Source organism: Dermacentor albipictus, unplaced genomic scaffold (genome assembly GCF_038994185.2).
Source record: "Dermacentor albipictus isolate Rhodes 1998 colony unplaced genomic scaffold, USDA_Dalb.pri_finalv2 scaffold_14, whole genome shotgun sequence".
Taxonomy (NCBI): Eukaryota; Metazoa; Arthropoda; class Arachnida; order Ixodida; family Ixodidae; genus Dermacentor; species Dermacentor albipictus.
This window is the reverse complement of record NW_027225568.1, coordinates 8647501-8664490: the sequence shown is the minus strand read 5'-3', so window position 1 is coordinate 8664490 and position 16990 is coordinate 8647501. Positions and strand designations below refer to the sequence as shown.

The 16990-nt window shown below is 47.6% G+C and overlaps 1 protein-coding gene across 1 annotated transcript in view; it reads right to left on the bottom strand.

Moving 5' to 3' along the window:
* The window catches only part of Loxl2 (Lysyl oxidase-like 2), a 158625-nt gene that overhangs the window by 88558 nt on the left and 53077 nt on the right, over nucleotides 1–16990 (bottom strand). Inside the window, exon 3 of the mRNA XM_065438715.2 lies at nucleotides 4874–5058. Coding sequence (XP_065294787.1) covers nucleotides 4874–5058 — 185 coding nt within the window. The remainder of the gene's footprint in view (nucleotides 1–4873; nucleotides 5059–16990) is intronic.

The window sequence follows — 16990 nt, the reverse complement described above, 5'->3', positions numbered from 1 at the left end:
TGGCCTTAAAGCGCGGATCAAGAAACATGCCTAGGCTGGCCACTTCATCAAATTCGCACTCCGCACAACGAGTCTTGATATATTTCGCAACAATGTTAGAAAACCCTGAGTTGCCTTTGCAACCTTCAAGGCAATGTAGCATTCCAAAAATAATTGGGATTATAAAGCTTGGTGAAAAAGAAACCGAAACTGATCATGTCTCAAGGGTCTGAATCAGATATACTGAAACAGAGCATACAGATAATGAGCGGATCATGCGAAGCTCTCAGTTAATAAACATGGTCTTAGGAAAATGCGGAGCAAGCATTCAATTCGTTAATTGCTCAATTATTCGCAGTCTATCCGAATATTCGCCGTTTTCGCCGTTATTCGGCCGTCCTCGAATATTTGGGAATTTCCGAATATGCATTTCTCGAATCGAATACGCTTCGAATAAGGAAAATATTCGATTCGTATTCGAAATTTCGAATATTCGCACACCCCTACTGAATACCAATCTTTGTAATTACTTATTCATCATCCACGCCTCGTCACGTATTCCTTAGTGACAGGGTGCGTGGATGCGCGAGTGGTGCAAGCGGTGACACTGGAGAGAAAGCGGTGAGCGAAGTTTGTGAAAAGTACTTTAGGATAGCCATATTGAACGTCAACGCCATATTGAAGGTTGCCTGCGACTTCAGTTGCATCAGGTCGCCAGAAACGCTTGAGTGGTAGCATACCGTTGTGCATATTTGGTACCCGAGGCCGAGTGAGTTGGACGGCCTTTTCGAGCTCTGGAATAGTTTGAAAAACGAATGTGGGAAAGTATGACGCACAAAATAGTATACGCCTACGTAAATGAATCAGCGTGTTCCTACTTGCGCGACACACCATGGTGGCCTGCCACCAGGACATCATGGAGTGGCGGCAATGACAGTTTACATTGGCTGCTTGAAAATAAAAACGAGCACATCAAATACGTCCTGGCGACTCTTATACGGTTCAAGATCACGTCCCCCAACCCCCGCCCCCCCAAAATTTGCTCACGAATAGGGGCATGAGAAGATAGAATACTGCGGCGCTTTTTCATCTTGTTCAGGATGACGTCATCGTTTTATTCAGCATTTATTTCTGAGAAAACGAATTCAAGTCACGTTTATTTGCATCACTACGGCGAGCGTAATCAGGAAAAAATTCAAATCATTTCATTAGAGGTTGCCTGAGTACTCCGTGTATTTTACGTACGACAATGATAGCAACAATATAACATTATTACAGAATATAATCCGAAAACAAGTTCACGTATTAATGCACTGTATTAAAAAGGAAATACCTCCGCAAGATAGCTGTGAAGGGCGCAAATAATGAGCAGGCTGAAGAAAAAAAACAGTCTTGTAGTTAGGTAGTAAACTGGATAAGACGATTCGCGTCTTGGCCACAGGATAAGGTTGCTCCTGAAGGCAGAAAGTCTAGTGGGTAATTAGGTCGGCCAGTTGGCTTAGAAATCCCTTAAAGGACGCGATGACGCGGTGACTGCCTCACTGGTGCAGTTGCTGTCTTGCACGCTGTGTTGGATGAATGTTCAGAGCGTACATATACATGGAAGCAGGGTGGAAATAAGGAAATGGGGTGCAAGAAACTCGTTTGGACCTTTCCGTCGTGTCACATGTGCATACTGCCCTCTGGAGCTCCCAGTGTGTCGTCACATTAGCCTCTTGACAGTTGACCCCCCACAAAAGCATTGCAGAAACTGCAGCACTTACCCTTATCCTAACATGCAAGTACTGAAGAGAAGTAGATAGAATAGTAGAGAGGGAGCAGGGAGAAGGAGCCACAGAATGTGTAAAACCGGGGTATTCGCGAAACGAGTGAATAACACCCTCGCCATTTTTCGCTCCCAGTTCCCATACAGGGGGAAGGACGGGAGAGGGAAAAGACGACGTGCGAAGATAACGAAACGCTACTACTATAGTCACGACAGCGGGTTGCGGGCACACTGAAGGCACGGCACTGTACGTTTCTGCTATTTCCAAAAAAAATAAACACCATACAATTTGTCAAGGGGACAGATGACGCATGGGCTGTAGACACAAAGCCTCAATTAATCACCGTAGGGAATAATTGGTACTGCTGAAGCCGTCGCACATCTAATCAACACTTCTGTGCCTACCGCGGTAGCTTGACAGCTATGGCATCGCTCGAGGTCGCGGGCTCGATCCCCACCGTGGTAGCCGGATTCCGGCGGAAGCGAAATGCAAAAAAGGTGGGCTTTGATTTCGGAGCACGTTAAAGAACACCTGGGTATCAAAGTTAATTCGGAATACGCCACTACGGCATGCCTCATAAGCCGATTGTGGTTTGGCACGTTGAGCCCAATAATTCTGCCAACGCGTCTCCCGCGATGCGATGTGCCATGTACAGCATTGGCAGTGCTAAACCCTCTCACAGGTTACAAACAATGGCACACAAGGACGCCTCAGGCAAACACGGCTCGCTGTATGTTGTGTACTACGCGCAGACAAAGAGCAGTACTGCACGCAATGTAACACTTGCCATCAACTCACTACTCTCGTATTGCACTATACCATGAAGAAATCATACATTCGCAGTTAGCATTACCGGTAACTAACGTCAATCAAAGCAAACAAAGCAGAATACTTTGCTTACATCGATTCGCACAGTGCGTGGGATCCGCATAATTCTTTAGACTGTGAATTTAAATGCTTAAAAATGGCGCTCATTAATGCAATATTTTCATTCCCAGTGAGCAAAAGCGACTGTCGTGTCCACGGTAGAATTGATTTAAACGGCTTCAATTCCATGGCCATTACATCCTTGCCGACTTCCGTGGGATCGTAGTTGTCAAAATGGGATACAAGTACGTGACAGGGAAATCAGGAGGTTGATGAACGGCAAGAAGGCAGGAGCTTTCACAAGACCCCAGGAAAATAAAGTAACTTTTTGATCAGCGTCTATTAAAATCCCCCAGAATACGAACAGAGGCTGACAAAAGTGCGGGCGTTTTGGGAAAGGTGAAGCCTCTTGAAATCTCAGGACAGCACTAGCTTAAAACATAAAAGATTACCTAAACATAAACGAAAAGGTGACAGGGTTAACAGGGCGGCCAAATTTCGGGACAAATAAATTGGCTGTTGAAGCAGTTCAGCTGAAACCCGATAGTGCGAAATAAGGCGAGAATGTCGGCAAGTGTTCAATAGAGGTCAAGTACGTCCTGTGGCCGACGCCAGCGCCCGGCAACTGTCAGACGACTGCACATATAAGCGAGATGCCTGGCCGTCAGTCGCGACAGGGTGATTCGGGTCAGAAATATTGGACGTGTAGTCCACCACATTAAATATAATGCGTCCTACGGTGTCATTCTTCCTTGGCTGGTACCGATTCTCGTGCAATGAGGATGGGAACAAATTGTCTCACGTGCCGACTGTCACCTTCCTCGAACTGCCAACATTCCTTACCTGTCGTAGTATTGAAGTGGCTATGGTGTTAGGCTGCTAAGCACGAGGTAGCGAGTTCAAATCCTAGCCACGGCAGCCGTGCTTAGATGGGTGTCAAATGCGAAAACAACCACGTACTTCGGTTTAAGCGCACGTTAAATAACCCCAGGTGGTCCAAATTATTCCTGAATGCCCCACTACAGCGTGCCTCATAATAAGATCGTGGTTTTGGCACGTAAAACCCCATAATTCTTTATTAGACATTCCTTAAGGATGTTCTTGGCATTCACACAACTCCTGAATACAAGTGTCAGGAGTTGTGCGCGAGGTCTTTGATATGTGGGTAGCCTTTATGGCGTTCGATATCTGCTAGTCTACATTATATCTATATTATAAAGCCGAAAGCGAAACATGGTAGACAATATGCAGAAGAGACAAATTCCGTCTATATTACTGCACAATAATTTTAAATAGCGATCTCCCTTCACGTCCATGAATAACCGTGACAGGAGACTACTTTGGGAACTAACTGGAAGTACTATATATGTCATACCCAAAGGTGCACCTGGCTCCGGTGGCCAGTAAATGTGACGTAATATTGCGAGCAGCTTCGGCCACAGCATTCTAACGGACGATGACACAGAGACAGCTTGCACAATTCTTGTGTCGTGCCTTTTGACTCAAGGTGCAAAACCAACATATCCATGTACTTAAGGACATCTCAATTTGCAGCTGCTGCGGTAGCCCATGAGTGCGGATAGCAGCGCCGCTAGGGATAGCAACTAATTGTGGGCAGCTTAACGAAATCAATAGGTCAAAATCAAAAGCCGTACTCGACGGCGTCTCTCGTGGACGCTGTGCGATGTTCGAACGTTAAGAACATGTGCCGGCTGGAGAAATGCTAATACGGAGTGCTTCTGATGATTACCCTATCTTGTTTCCTCGGTAGCATCAAAAAGAAAAAAAAAGGAAAGGAAAGAACCGTACCAAAAGTCCAGAATCATTTATCGCTCGTCGAGACTAACCGCTCTTAGGATAAGTCATTTCCAGCGGACGAGCGGCTCCGCTTTATCAAGAACACTAATAACGCCGGCGTGACAAGCGTTGCGGCGAAGTTGAATGCGCATGGATAGCTTTTAGTTAGTTTATTTTTGTTTTGTTGACGTCATCGCCGCGCCACCGCGGGAAGTTTGATAAGTTTAAGGTCAGTACGCCACGTGGTAGCACTCACGCGAACTACATCCTCGTGTCCAGAAAAGCTGGATGCGCCTCAGCGTCGTTGCCGAGAGATGCCGGGTGACAAAACGCCATAAAACACCGGGAAAACGCTGAATGTGGGGCGGACTTAAGTGGCAGAAGAACACTTGGAAGTTGGTTTAAAAAGAGCATGCTTCAAAGTACCCGCACGTTGTGCAGTTAGAAAGGAAATCGCCCCCTACTCTTATCTTCTTCTTGAAGATTGCAGGCGATGGCGGACCAGGGGTTGTCGGCTGGGGCGGGAGCTGGCACTCCACTCCCGCTGCCTCGTCCCGGCCGCAGTCGTGCACACCCCACCCGTCGAAGGGGCACTCCTCAATGTGGCGCTCCTCACCCGTGCAGTATATGTTGTCCATCAGGATAGGTCCTAGATGGGAGAGGGAAAAAAACAGAACAGGTCATGGTGTGGCGCACGTGCATGCCATGGGTGTTTTGCTTCGGCGCGATCATAAAAGAAATAATGAAATGCTGTTTGCCAAAAGGAGTGATTAGGCTCCTTATGTCAAAATGAGCTTGCGTTCAGTTTCCTGTAAGCTGAGCTCATCACCGCACACATTACCATTAGCAGTGCATGACAATGAACCCCAGAAGTCGTTTTCAAGCAATCATTCTAATCAAGCGTGGATTTCGAATAGAAGGTGATTTCTAAATTCAGACATAGTAGCTTTCCCGTTCAACAATTAGTCTTGTGGAAAACTTTTAAGTTCCTCATAGAACGTAGAGCTTGTGTGACTATTCCAATTGAAGGTTTTATATATTATCTCTTGAATGTAGCTTATGTTGCGTGAGGCTTGGTGTTGGTTTTGTTGTTGCTGGCAGGGATACTAAAATTGGTCCTAGGGTCAAATGGCATCATTTTATTGGTTTTTACTCTAAAACAGCAAGCATTTCAGACTGGGAATCACCGTCCGTACCAGCCACCGTGTCAATTTGTCAGTATTGTTCTGTGGTGTTTCACAGTCCTCAGCACAGCTCGACAGCTGCGCTCACAAGTGAGTATGAGCTATTTACCGCACGCCACCAGATTGCGGTAACTGCGGCGGGATTCACTTAGCGAACTTACGAACAAATTTCCGCGTAAGAAAAATCTGACGAAAAAAGAATATTCATAAAGCTAAAACTGTTCGTAAGATCAGAATGCCTGCGATGCTCGCCACATAAAGGAGGAGCGCTTTAGTGGAAAAAAGACATATGTAAGGGTCGCGCGTGTGCGAACTCCAGTAATTCCGCCAGTAGTAAAAGTAGGTCGATTCACAAATCCTAAACAGCCGTCGCAGATGACGACTTAAGAAGAAATTGTGCGGTGTGGTGCAGTCTCAGGAACATAACTGTGGCTGTCTGCTCCGCTCGAGCTGACGCGGGAATGCGTTGGAACTCGCTGTCGCAGCTGATTGGCCAGAGGCCACAACTGATAGCCGACGATGACGCATGCTTATGTCTTTGTGACGTGCTCTGATCTCAAAGTGTCATCTCAAAGCGCAATGAACTGTTTCAGTGCAACATTTTATTGAGTGTGCGCTGCTGTGGTAGGCCGTAAAATTAATAATGGGATGCGCACTTCTGCGTCATGTCTCAGAGGCTATGTTCCTCTACGCACTCAATATCTTGAATTTGCATACTTGTCATGACACTCTATTGTGTGTTATTAAATAGAAATGCAGTGTCCGTCCCTGACAACCGTTAGGTTAGACATGGATGTGTTTTGGGGCACTTCTATCACTTTCTTTTTTTTAGTTTCTTTTTTCCACTTTGCGCTTTCTCTTGCTCATAGGGCTGCGGGTGACTGTTTTTCCAATGCTTTGAGGCTATAATTCTCCATGCGAGATAACATAATAAAAACACCCAAACGTTTCTCATTATCAACACTTGTTACTGTTGCACAATTCGGTATCGTCTCCAGTGCTGTTCGCATCAGCCTTCTATTATATTCTAGTTAGTCTAGGGGCGCTATAACGTAAAACTATTCCAAACTTTTCTATTCCAATTCTGCGATCAGCCCTCCGCGATTGGTCAAAAACTTTTTTCGACCACCCCCACTTCACCTGTCTGTCACGCGACGTCACAAAAACCGCGACACCTCCCCATCTGACATGATGTGTACACACTGATTATGCACGATTTGACAGAAAAAAGAAAAAAACAGTTATTTCTGATTCGACCCCTTTTCGCCATTAGCCCTCGGCTATTGGTGAAAAGTTTTCGGGCTGCACCCACTTCACCTGCCTGTGACGCGACGTCATAAAACCGCAAGAACTCACCGCGTCAAAGTGACGTGTACGCGATAAAGATGTATTAATATGCCGAACAAAACTGAATTTTCTTCGGAATAGCCGCAGGCTGCCCCGTTCCGAAAGGAAGAAAAGGTGGCTGCCGCCGATCGCTCGGACACTGGCTACTTGCACCTGCCGGAGAGCATGGGTGTACTTGCGTGTAATAAAACTTCTTGCGTTGCCGTGTAACGTTTTCGAGCACTTTCGGCACGTTTACCCCCCCATTCTGCCAACTCTTCTTTGCTCAGGGTCCGTTTTAGCGTCATTCTTGAGCTTCCGTTGCATGCCGCCGTGATTTTCGACCAGCCACCCCAAGCTAAGTAAGGGAAAGCCGACCAATCGTAGACACCGGCACCACCCTCTTCATCCGGTTATCGACTTTCAGTGCAGTGGCTCGGCCCCATCAAATCCCTCTCCACCTGAGCGTTCTCCTCGCCTCTTGTCAGCCAATTAGATACGACAAGCCCCTCAGTGTAGGCAATGTTATTCGTTTTTCAAGCAAACACAAGTGACCTCCTATGAACGAGGAGAGCGTTTGATTGGTCTGTTCAAACAGCCCTGCGTGTGACCGCCCGTTGCTTGCGTTTGTGGTTACGCAAATTTGACGTCAGGAGATTAGAATAGAAACATATTGGAATAGTTTTACGTTATAGGGCCCTAGCTCGCGCTTCAAATCAATACTAAGTCGAAGTGACGTGGTGTCGGTGCCCACAATTTTCATCATTCTCTGTCCTGCGATGTGGAGGAACGCATGCGTACGACGGATGGCAATCGTGTCAGTACGATGATACATAAAAAAATGGCTGTGGCTTAGGTAAGGTTAAGCCCAGGATGCGAAGCATACTAGCCTTTATTTTAGTTGTTGAACCACTGTTTAGCTTGGTGAACTGCTGTTGCTTGGCTATATTTGGTTCGGCTAGACTAAGAAACAACTCATGCGTTACTCTGCTTCGCCTTGGACGCCCCGCATTGGACGCGGTGAGCGTCGAGCAACGCAGCGTTCGGCGCGGCAACGAAATGTGCGCCTGAGCAAGCGACGCACGCCTGAGCCTTAGAAACAGCTCGTTTCTAAGGCAACACCGCATTCACTAGAGGCGCTTTTGTACCGCTTTAAAGCATCGTACTCGTGGCTCAGTGGTAGCGTCTCCGTCTCACACTCCGGAGACCCTGGTTCGATTCCCACCCAGCCCATCTTGCAAGAGTTGAGCCAAAGCCACTTCTCCTCTGTCGTGACGTCACGGTGTCACGTGGTATTCAAGGCGACACCGCCGCGCCTGAGGAGCTGGGTTGAGCCCTCGTAATATGCTTCGCATAAAAAGAGAAATGGCGAATAAAATCACGTACCACCATTGATACGAAAATCATGCCAACAAATCATATGAAGCGAAGAATGGTCGCATGAGCACTCACATGCACCCAGATTTATATGGATAACTAGCCTGACAAGTATCACTGGCGACACTTCGTTTTAGGTATATAGAATAGAATTTATTGACAGGAAAGACAGAGAGGTCGACTTGAGCTAGTGCGCTCTAGTCTGCTACTCTGCACTGGGGAAGAGGGAAAGGGAGTGGAAGTACTGGGATGGATGATGATGATAAAAGAAGTGGTGAGTGCTTATGTATGTGAGACAGTTGCCTTGCTAGAGCCGCTCGTCGAGCTTGGTGTGCTTAGGTAAAAGAGCACGTAGCATAGCGCTCAGTAAGACGCCACTACGTCCTTGTTTTGCATGCACGAAGCCAGGAACTGGCCGTGGGAAGCTAGAAGACAAAAAAGGGGACAGCTGCAGACGACACCCATCGTCGTCTGATGATTGGCTGAAGATGGTTCTTGGCTAAAGATGGTTAAACCCCACACTTACATCACTCCAGTGAGAAGTGACGATACTCACGTCTTTCAGTCGCTTCCTGCGATGTTATTTCTATTGTTTCCTTCTTTCACTTAAGAAACCCTTAATAGGCGCTTGTGAATTCAGCGCAAGAATTTTTTCCAGCCGGTGAGTTTTACTGTGCACCGCGCCTGCTGCGCAGTGGTCACGTCGACATGATGGGATAAAAAAGCCGGTCTCAATGGCCTGGTATCGCGAAATAAAGAGTGTGAAGGGGTGGCGCTGCGAGCAGCCGTCCCAATCAGACGCACGTTCCCATCGCTCCGACATTTTTGAAGCTTCGGGCCCGGAAGTTTTTGGGCTAGGTTCCCAAAGATGGATAGGCCGCCACCTTCATGTACCTCGGTACCCCAGGATAACGTTTCGAGCGTTTCCACGTCGACGACTGGTCCAGAAAACCAAGTTGGAAGCATGGGACACGCCCACCGCCGGTGCCAACATGGCTTCCGAGCAGCTGCAGCAGCACGCCACGGCAGCATCGCTTCAGAGCGGTGGTACAGATAGGCGACGGAATCTTCTGAACTGCTTGACGCCTATGCAAGCATAACGGACGCGGATGACGAATCCAGCCAAGTGGTTGCGGCGATACCTGTCTCCAATCCCTTTTCTGTTCTTGCCACGGAAAGCGCGCCTGGAAAGAGCCGTTCTCAGGTAGGATCTTGCAACTTTCCATCTGCGAAATTTGCCAAGAAATCAAGGGGGCCGTTCGGCACTCCCCGGATAGTTTAACACAACGAACGCCTCGCGACTAAACCGCATGTCGGAAAATTTAGCTGCTCCAACGCAGCTAAAAACACCCGCGACGCGAATGCGCTTTTCCGAGTGCAGGGCTGTGCGTCAGCTTCCACGGCCACTTTGTCAGGTAGACCAGGGGTGCGATCTTGTACGCGTTCCAAAATAGAACGGAGGCGGTCCGTTTCACCGAGCCGCATACATTTCGTTAATTTGAACCGCGACGAACGCCATGACGTCAATTGTGACGTGATATCTGCTGTCGATAATTCCGTGTCGTCTGCTATCGGACGAACGCAACGGAACGGACCACCTATTTCGTGACGTAAGGAACAGACCGGCTCCGTTCGATTTTGGAACGCGTACAAAATCGCACACTAGGTCACTTTGCTGATCATGAGCATACTGAAGAGGATGATTGGCAATATGTCCTACTACATCCGCATCCAATCAGTGTTAAACACACTGGGATATTTAAACTCGCCTCGCCTGGACTACTAGGCATTTTGCCAGCAAACTGGCTTCACGGAGTCATTGCCGATGAGCTACAGACAATTCATTTTCCCTCGGGCTTTCAAGTACGCCCTCTTGAACGAAGCAATCAGATTGCAGTTGAAGTTTCGCACACTCATGCTAGGGACCGTCTTCTCGGACTTCAGTCTCACCTAATTTCTGGAAGGGGAACACCAATTAGGCTTATGAAATCATTCGCCCGGGCCAGATCCGCGGCGTCATCTATCGTGCCAATGGGCTTACAAGCGGACAGCTTATGGCCAACCTCAAGTGCTACTCGTGCAGGATAGTGAGTGACCGGCCCATGGGTAAGAACGGAACAGCTGTTATCACGTTTGAGAGCTCTAAACTGTCACGCAAAATCCACCTATACAGCACTCTCCTACCGGTAATACCTTACCATCCTAAAGCTGCCATATGTGAGACCTGTCACAAAATCGGGCCAAAAAAATTCAAGCCCTGTTGTCGACCAACGTCTATGCTCGGTCTGCGGCCGTCCTGCACACGACAACCTCGAGACCTGTCCGGCAGAACCCCTATGCCGCAACTGTGGACGTCAACATGTAGCCAGACCCAGACTCCAGCCACAGACTCGAAGTGCCCTGCTCGGCAACTCACTACGAAAACCACTTACCGTCGCCAATGAACTGACGTTACCCACACGCTTTGACTAACACGGAGGCGAGCAAGATACTTCTCCAGAACTGGCACTAGTTTCTCATCCCCAAGGAATTATATGGACGTGGGCTGAAGATGTCATGGGCAGTGACCATTACCCAGCGGTGGTGTCATGGACCCCTCGAGGGGGGCAATCTCGGCAACTTCAACAACGCCATCGCATAGAGGAGCACGTCTCGTGGGATGATTTCCGGCAAGCGCTTGGTGAGGATCACGTTCCCACCCATTTAGATAACGTCATCAGTCAAATTAACGATGCTAAGAAAAAAGCTACAACAAAGCTTTCAATTAAATTCGATGCCCCGAAGCCGGACTCCCATCTTTTGAGCCTGTAGAATCGTAGGTAAGATCTTGATGAGGGCTAGTTGGTTCATACTTAGAACTGAGGTGAAACAGCGCGAAAAAGACGAGGACACAAGGAAACAAATACCACAGACAAGCGCTGACTGCCAACTGGAAGTTTATTTGAAAATCACCGGACATTTATACCTTCATCAGCATAGGCATGCGCACATCATTCGCGAAAACATCTGCAAATCATCATTTTAATCTTTCTTCCAAAAATGTTATTTCTTTTCCCGACAAGGCAAGAGAGGGAGTGCTTACACATTTATCGCCTTCCTTTCTTATATGAAAGGCCTCTACTATTTCCCTTTCCTTCTTACTCTTTCCTTTCCCTATGAATTTAGTCTTCAAATATGGGGGTGCATTGACACTTGTTACAGTGTGCAGCTAAATGACTCCCATATCCATTGTTTAGGTTAGTGCTGTGCTGACGAGCTCTTTCATTGAAGCACTGTCCCGTTTGACCTATATAAGATTTCCCACAGCTTAGCGGTATTTGATAGATGACATTGCGCCTGCACTCAGTGAAATGAGTTTTATGATGAGTGGTGCAAAGGTGCCTTTCGCGCTTGTTCATGCGATTGCATATCGAGGACAACTTACATGGGGCACTGAAAACCACATTAATATTATGTCTATTGGAAACTTTCTTCAGATTGTGAGACAGCTTGTGTAGGTATGGCACCACGTGCGCTAGTCTTTTGTCTTTGTTTTCTTCTTGGGAAGCATCGGAACTTCTTTTCTCTTTCTGCAAAATGGCTTCGCATACTGAAGTGATCACAGAACTGGGAAAGCCTGCGTTCTGTAGTCGCGATATCTGATTTAAAAAACTATGATCGTACTCATGCTCACACACTCTAAATTGATTAAGAGAGGCATAGCAACAACGTGCATTAAGGCAGCACTCAGTAAGTCATGTGAGCATGAGTGCGATCATAGTTTTTTAAACCAGATATCGCGACTACAGAACGCAGGCTTTCCCAGTTCTGTGATCACTTCAGTATGCGAAGCCATTTTGCAGAAAGAGAAAAGAAGTTCCTATGCTCAGTTCTAAGGAATCGTAGGCTTCGTGCTCTCAAGGCGTATCGTCGATCTGGTCGCACAGCTCGTCGTAGGTGCGCGCTTTCTCACATTACTCAGGAGGTTGAGTGGTATACTATGCAACTCGCACTCAGAGACTGGCAGCTGCTGTGCCACTCGCTTAATGACACAGGTAACTTATCGAAGGCCTGGCGCATATTTCGCGCTATCCTCGCACGCAAGCGACCAAATTCACCCTCCCAAAGCATAGCTCTGAAACTGAAAGTCTCCCCGGCTGAGCTAGCTGTTCGAGCAGGGAAAGTCTTTTTTCGCCAACCTGATAATGTGGGTGCCTTGTCTGCGGACACCTCATCAGACAAATCCCATGAATACGACCTCCCCTTCACGTTGGATGAACTAGAGGCATACAGTGCTGCAGCACAGTATGACTCCAACCACAATAGCGCCCCGGGACCGGATTGTGTACGTTATTCAATGCTTCTGAACCTTCCCAGATCGTATAAACTGGCCCTGTTGAAAGTGATCAACTAACATTGGATCAATGGTGATCTTCCCCCTGCCTGGAAGAAATCAGTGGTGTGACCGATTCTAAAATCTGGCAGGCCAAGTCGGTCGTTACAAGACTTCAGGCCAATTTCCTTAACGTCTAACGTTTGGAAGGTGATGGAACGCATGGATTTAAGTAGACTTGTATGGTACTTAGCCAAACATAACATTCTGTCCCCTATGCAAGTAGGATTTCGCCGAGGGCTCTGCGTACGAGATATTCTCAGAAGGCTTCATAGGGACGTTCTCGCATAACCTAGCAGCACGCAGCTCCGGGTAGTGGTTGGAGTCGACGTCGAAAATGCATTTGATTCCGTGCCCCACATTACCATTCTTCACCGACTTCAGGCAGTGGGGATGGGTGGGAATCTGTACCGTTTCGTGAAAGCATTTCTTGCGGACAGAACATTCGCGGTGATGGCAATGCTCAATGGCTCGGTCAATTACAACATAATGAAATTGGAGCTCCTCAAGGTGCTGTCATATCGCCCGCTCTTTTTAACATTGCCATGTCAAGCCTCCCACTATTACTGACATTAATACTCGGTCTTAATTATGCCGTGTATGCGGGAGGTATAACCCTGTGGACCAACTCAGGGTCCCCTGGGAAGCAAGAACTAGTCCCGCAGGCAGGCCTCAACGCCGTCCACGACTACAATAAGGAGTGTGGCATGCAAACCTCCCCACAGAAAACCCAGTACGTGGCTGTCATTAGTGGACCGCGGCTGCGAGCCGAGGCCGAACGCAACCTTATCTCCCTTCCTTTAGGGGACTATGTCATTTACCGGAAACAAACCATCAGCATACTCGGCATGCTAATTCACGAGAAAGAAGGAGCCAAAAGCTGGCTTCGTGGCACAGTTCTCAGTTTTACCATCAGGCCTTGCACCTTATGCGCCGCGTCTCTGCGCGTAGCTGACGAATTACAGAAGTTGGGCTCCATCAAATAGCCCTAGCTCTCGTCACATCAAAAATACTACACGCATATCCTTACTTTCGACTTAACGCAACCCAATGCCTTCAGCTTGAGCGCATCAACCGCAAGGCGATGCGCCTGGTTACGGGCCTACTACAGTACTGCCCTATTGCCGACCTACACGCATGCAGCAGAATCAATGCCCTGTAGGATCTGGCCGAACAGTAATTGCGCGCCCAGCGTGTCCGTCTACCCACAACGGCAACTGGCCGTCAGCCCTACGGGCATTAGGCTAGAATGTCGATAATCTAGAGCCACTCTAATCTCCTGCCCCATCATGGGAACTTACCGTTCTTGTCGATGGTATGCCACTACCAAAAAACATGAGAGGAGTTTTTTTTCGAAATGAGCCAAATCCACAAACCGAAACTAGGTCAGATAAAACGGTAATGACAAGAAAAACTAGGCAAATTTCTCATAGAAAACCCGTTGCAACGAAATGGGTCAAGTAACGCCAGGCGAACGTGTTCGCAGATCGTATTTCGTATCGAAATTGAGCCAGATCCAGCTGTTGCACGGATCAAAATGAGCCAAATCCATTTGCCCAATAGGAGAGCGTTTTTGGCGTGACGTCATGTAGCCATGGCAGCCTCCTTGTCAGTTCCCGCCAAAGAGTTGGTTCCCGCCTGACAGCTCAGAGTGTTTCGTTCGTGTTTTCACGAGTTCTTCGCTTTTCTGATATCGTTGTTCATGGATTCGGATGGCAATGAAGAGATCGGCGAAAATCTATCCCTAGACGTCGACGACGAAGTGAAAAGAAGCCGCATCACCACCGTAAAAGCAAGAATGCGCCGTTGCCAAAATGAAAATGCAGTGCCCTGCTGCCAATGTTATTATAGCTTTTCTGTCAAGATTACATGATGCCATTCTCGAAAGCCAATTTTAAAAAAGTTTTCATAGCAATACCGCCTAAAATCCAGCGTTTCAATTCAATACGAGCCAAATCCAAAGTTCCCACCCTAATATTGCGCATATTTGCCGCATAATTTTTCATTACTTGTGGTCGTAAACATGCCCTAGCTGACATGTAAAGCATATCATATAATAGCTTTGATAGCGTTGCATTTAGGTCCGGCAACAAATTTTTGCTTTTTTCTCAACTTCTGTTTACGTTGATTTGACCCATATCGAAAAAAAACTCCTCAATTATTATTGAGTTCCTTATCCACAAAAGCGTAAAGCTGCCGCAAAATGCCACGCGAAGATGTCATGCCAGCTAGCAAAAGATGGGGCCATTTAACTTTACACAGACGCCGCTCAGTCTCCAAATGGTGCCGGCGTAGCTTGTCATGATTCCGAGTTAGATACCACTGCAGTCCAACGGCTTCCCGAGGAACATATTGTCACTAATCTTGAACTCATAGCCATACTCCTTGCCATCACTCGCATAGTAGAAAGACAGGATCCGGCTCCTTACACCTATTATGTTTATACTGACTCGCAAGCAGCCTACACCGCCTGTCGCTAAGGAGAGCAGACTATGCCGTTCTCAAGGCCATTGGTGCTGAAGTCCGTCACCTGCAAAGGGAAGGCTGCACCACAATCGTCAAATGGATTCCTGCAAATGAAGGAATCACTGCAAACGAAAAGGCACACCGGGCTGCGCACGCTGCAACTCTTTCCGCACCTTTGCCTGGACCCACTGTTATTTCCACTTCCTTGGCCCCTGCCACCTTAACACAGCCGACGTCGCCTCCTATGGATAGGGCCAAGGCATGGCACGGCGAACAATGCTGCTGCCGCAACGTTCTCCAGCATTTGGCCAACCCTGAGAAGCTATATCGCTGCCCACCCAGCACATTTCGCAAGATAGAGGCGGTTTTTCTTCGCCGAGCCCAGACCGGCCAGCTTCTTTCACCAACAAGGCTACACCTCATCAACCCGCACTCATACCCGAGCCTTAAGTGCCCGGCATACCAGGCCAGAGGTATGGCCGAACATCTTCTGTGGAGCTGCTCTGCCTTTGACACGTTCCGAGAAAGGACACTACACTCCCTGGGCGGGAACCGACCTGGCAGCCGGCAGGAGTGGCTCGACCTGCCATCGCACATCGGGCCCAAGGACTCACTCAAGCTTTGGCGTGCTTTTCTGGACTTTTTCAGCGAAAAGAAAAGGTCTGGCTGCCTTTTTGCAGAGCCGACCTCGGGACCACTCCACCTCGAGGAAAAAGAGAGCACCGGTCCCCCTCCCCCACAGTGCACCCCTTTTCTGCCGCAAGGCTTCGCCTATTAAATGCAGAAATAAAGACGTTTAAAAAAAACAAGGTGAAGCGTGCACGACGCTAAGCGAGGTGACTAAACCGTGTCGTATCTGCAGCTTCAGCATTTACGTCACTCGAATTATGTCTTGTGCGCCCTCCAGGTGGCGCACAGTTCGATCGCATAAATCAGTGCGTTCGGACGAAGCTACGACATTTGTGTGTTATTATCGGTGTAAGTGCATATCGTATGGATTGCACTGAAGGACTGAAAGAAGTTCATATCAAGGACGTGGTCCTTGCAGCATACGTGCTTGCAGCTTACGGCTGACAACTCGAAAATTATTTCATTTCTGTCTATACTTTCATGTAGATGTTCAGCCATAGCGCACCTATCCGCAACTTCTGGGGCTTCGACTCTGCCTCAGTGATAGTTCTCAATTCACATGTTCTAGTTATCCGCAAGAAAATTGGAAAACAACTTATCGAGAAAGCGGTTAGGCAAGGTGACAAAATCTCTCCTATTGGATTCATTATATGCTTAGAAGTGTTCAAGGTATTAGACTGGGAAGGATTGAGAGCGGATCGACGGCGGATATCTCAACAAACTTCAGCTTACCGGTGACACTGTCCTGTTCAGCAACGCTGGGGACACATTGCAACAATTGATCGAGGACATTAACCGAGAAATTGTAAGAGTAGGTTGCAGAATAATATGCAGACGACAAAGGTATATAATGTTGAATCACTTTCCAAGCCAACAAGAATTCATCATGCACAATCAGCCTCTAGAGTGTGTACAGGAATAACATTATATAGGCCAATTACCCTCATGGAACTGAGATCATGAGAAGGAAATTTACAGAAGAATGAAAATGGCTTGGATTCTATACGGCCAGCATTACGAAATCGCGACCGGGAGCTCACCGCTTTCTTTGAACACAAAAGTGTACAAGCATTTCATTCTTGAAGTGCTATTATAAGGTACAGAAACTTGGAGGTTAACAATTAAGCTTCAGTATAAGTTAAGGACAGCTCAAACAAGCGATGGAACAAAAGATGTCCTCTCTTAGCGTTAGGCCTAACGAGAGTGGTGTGGATCAGAGCAAATGG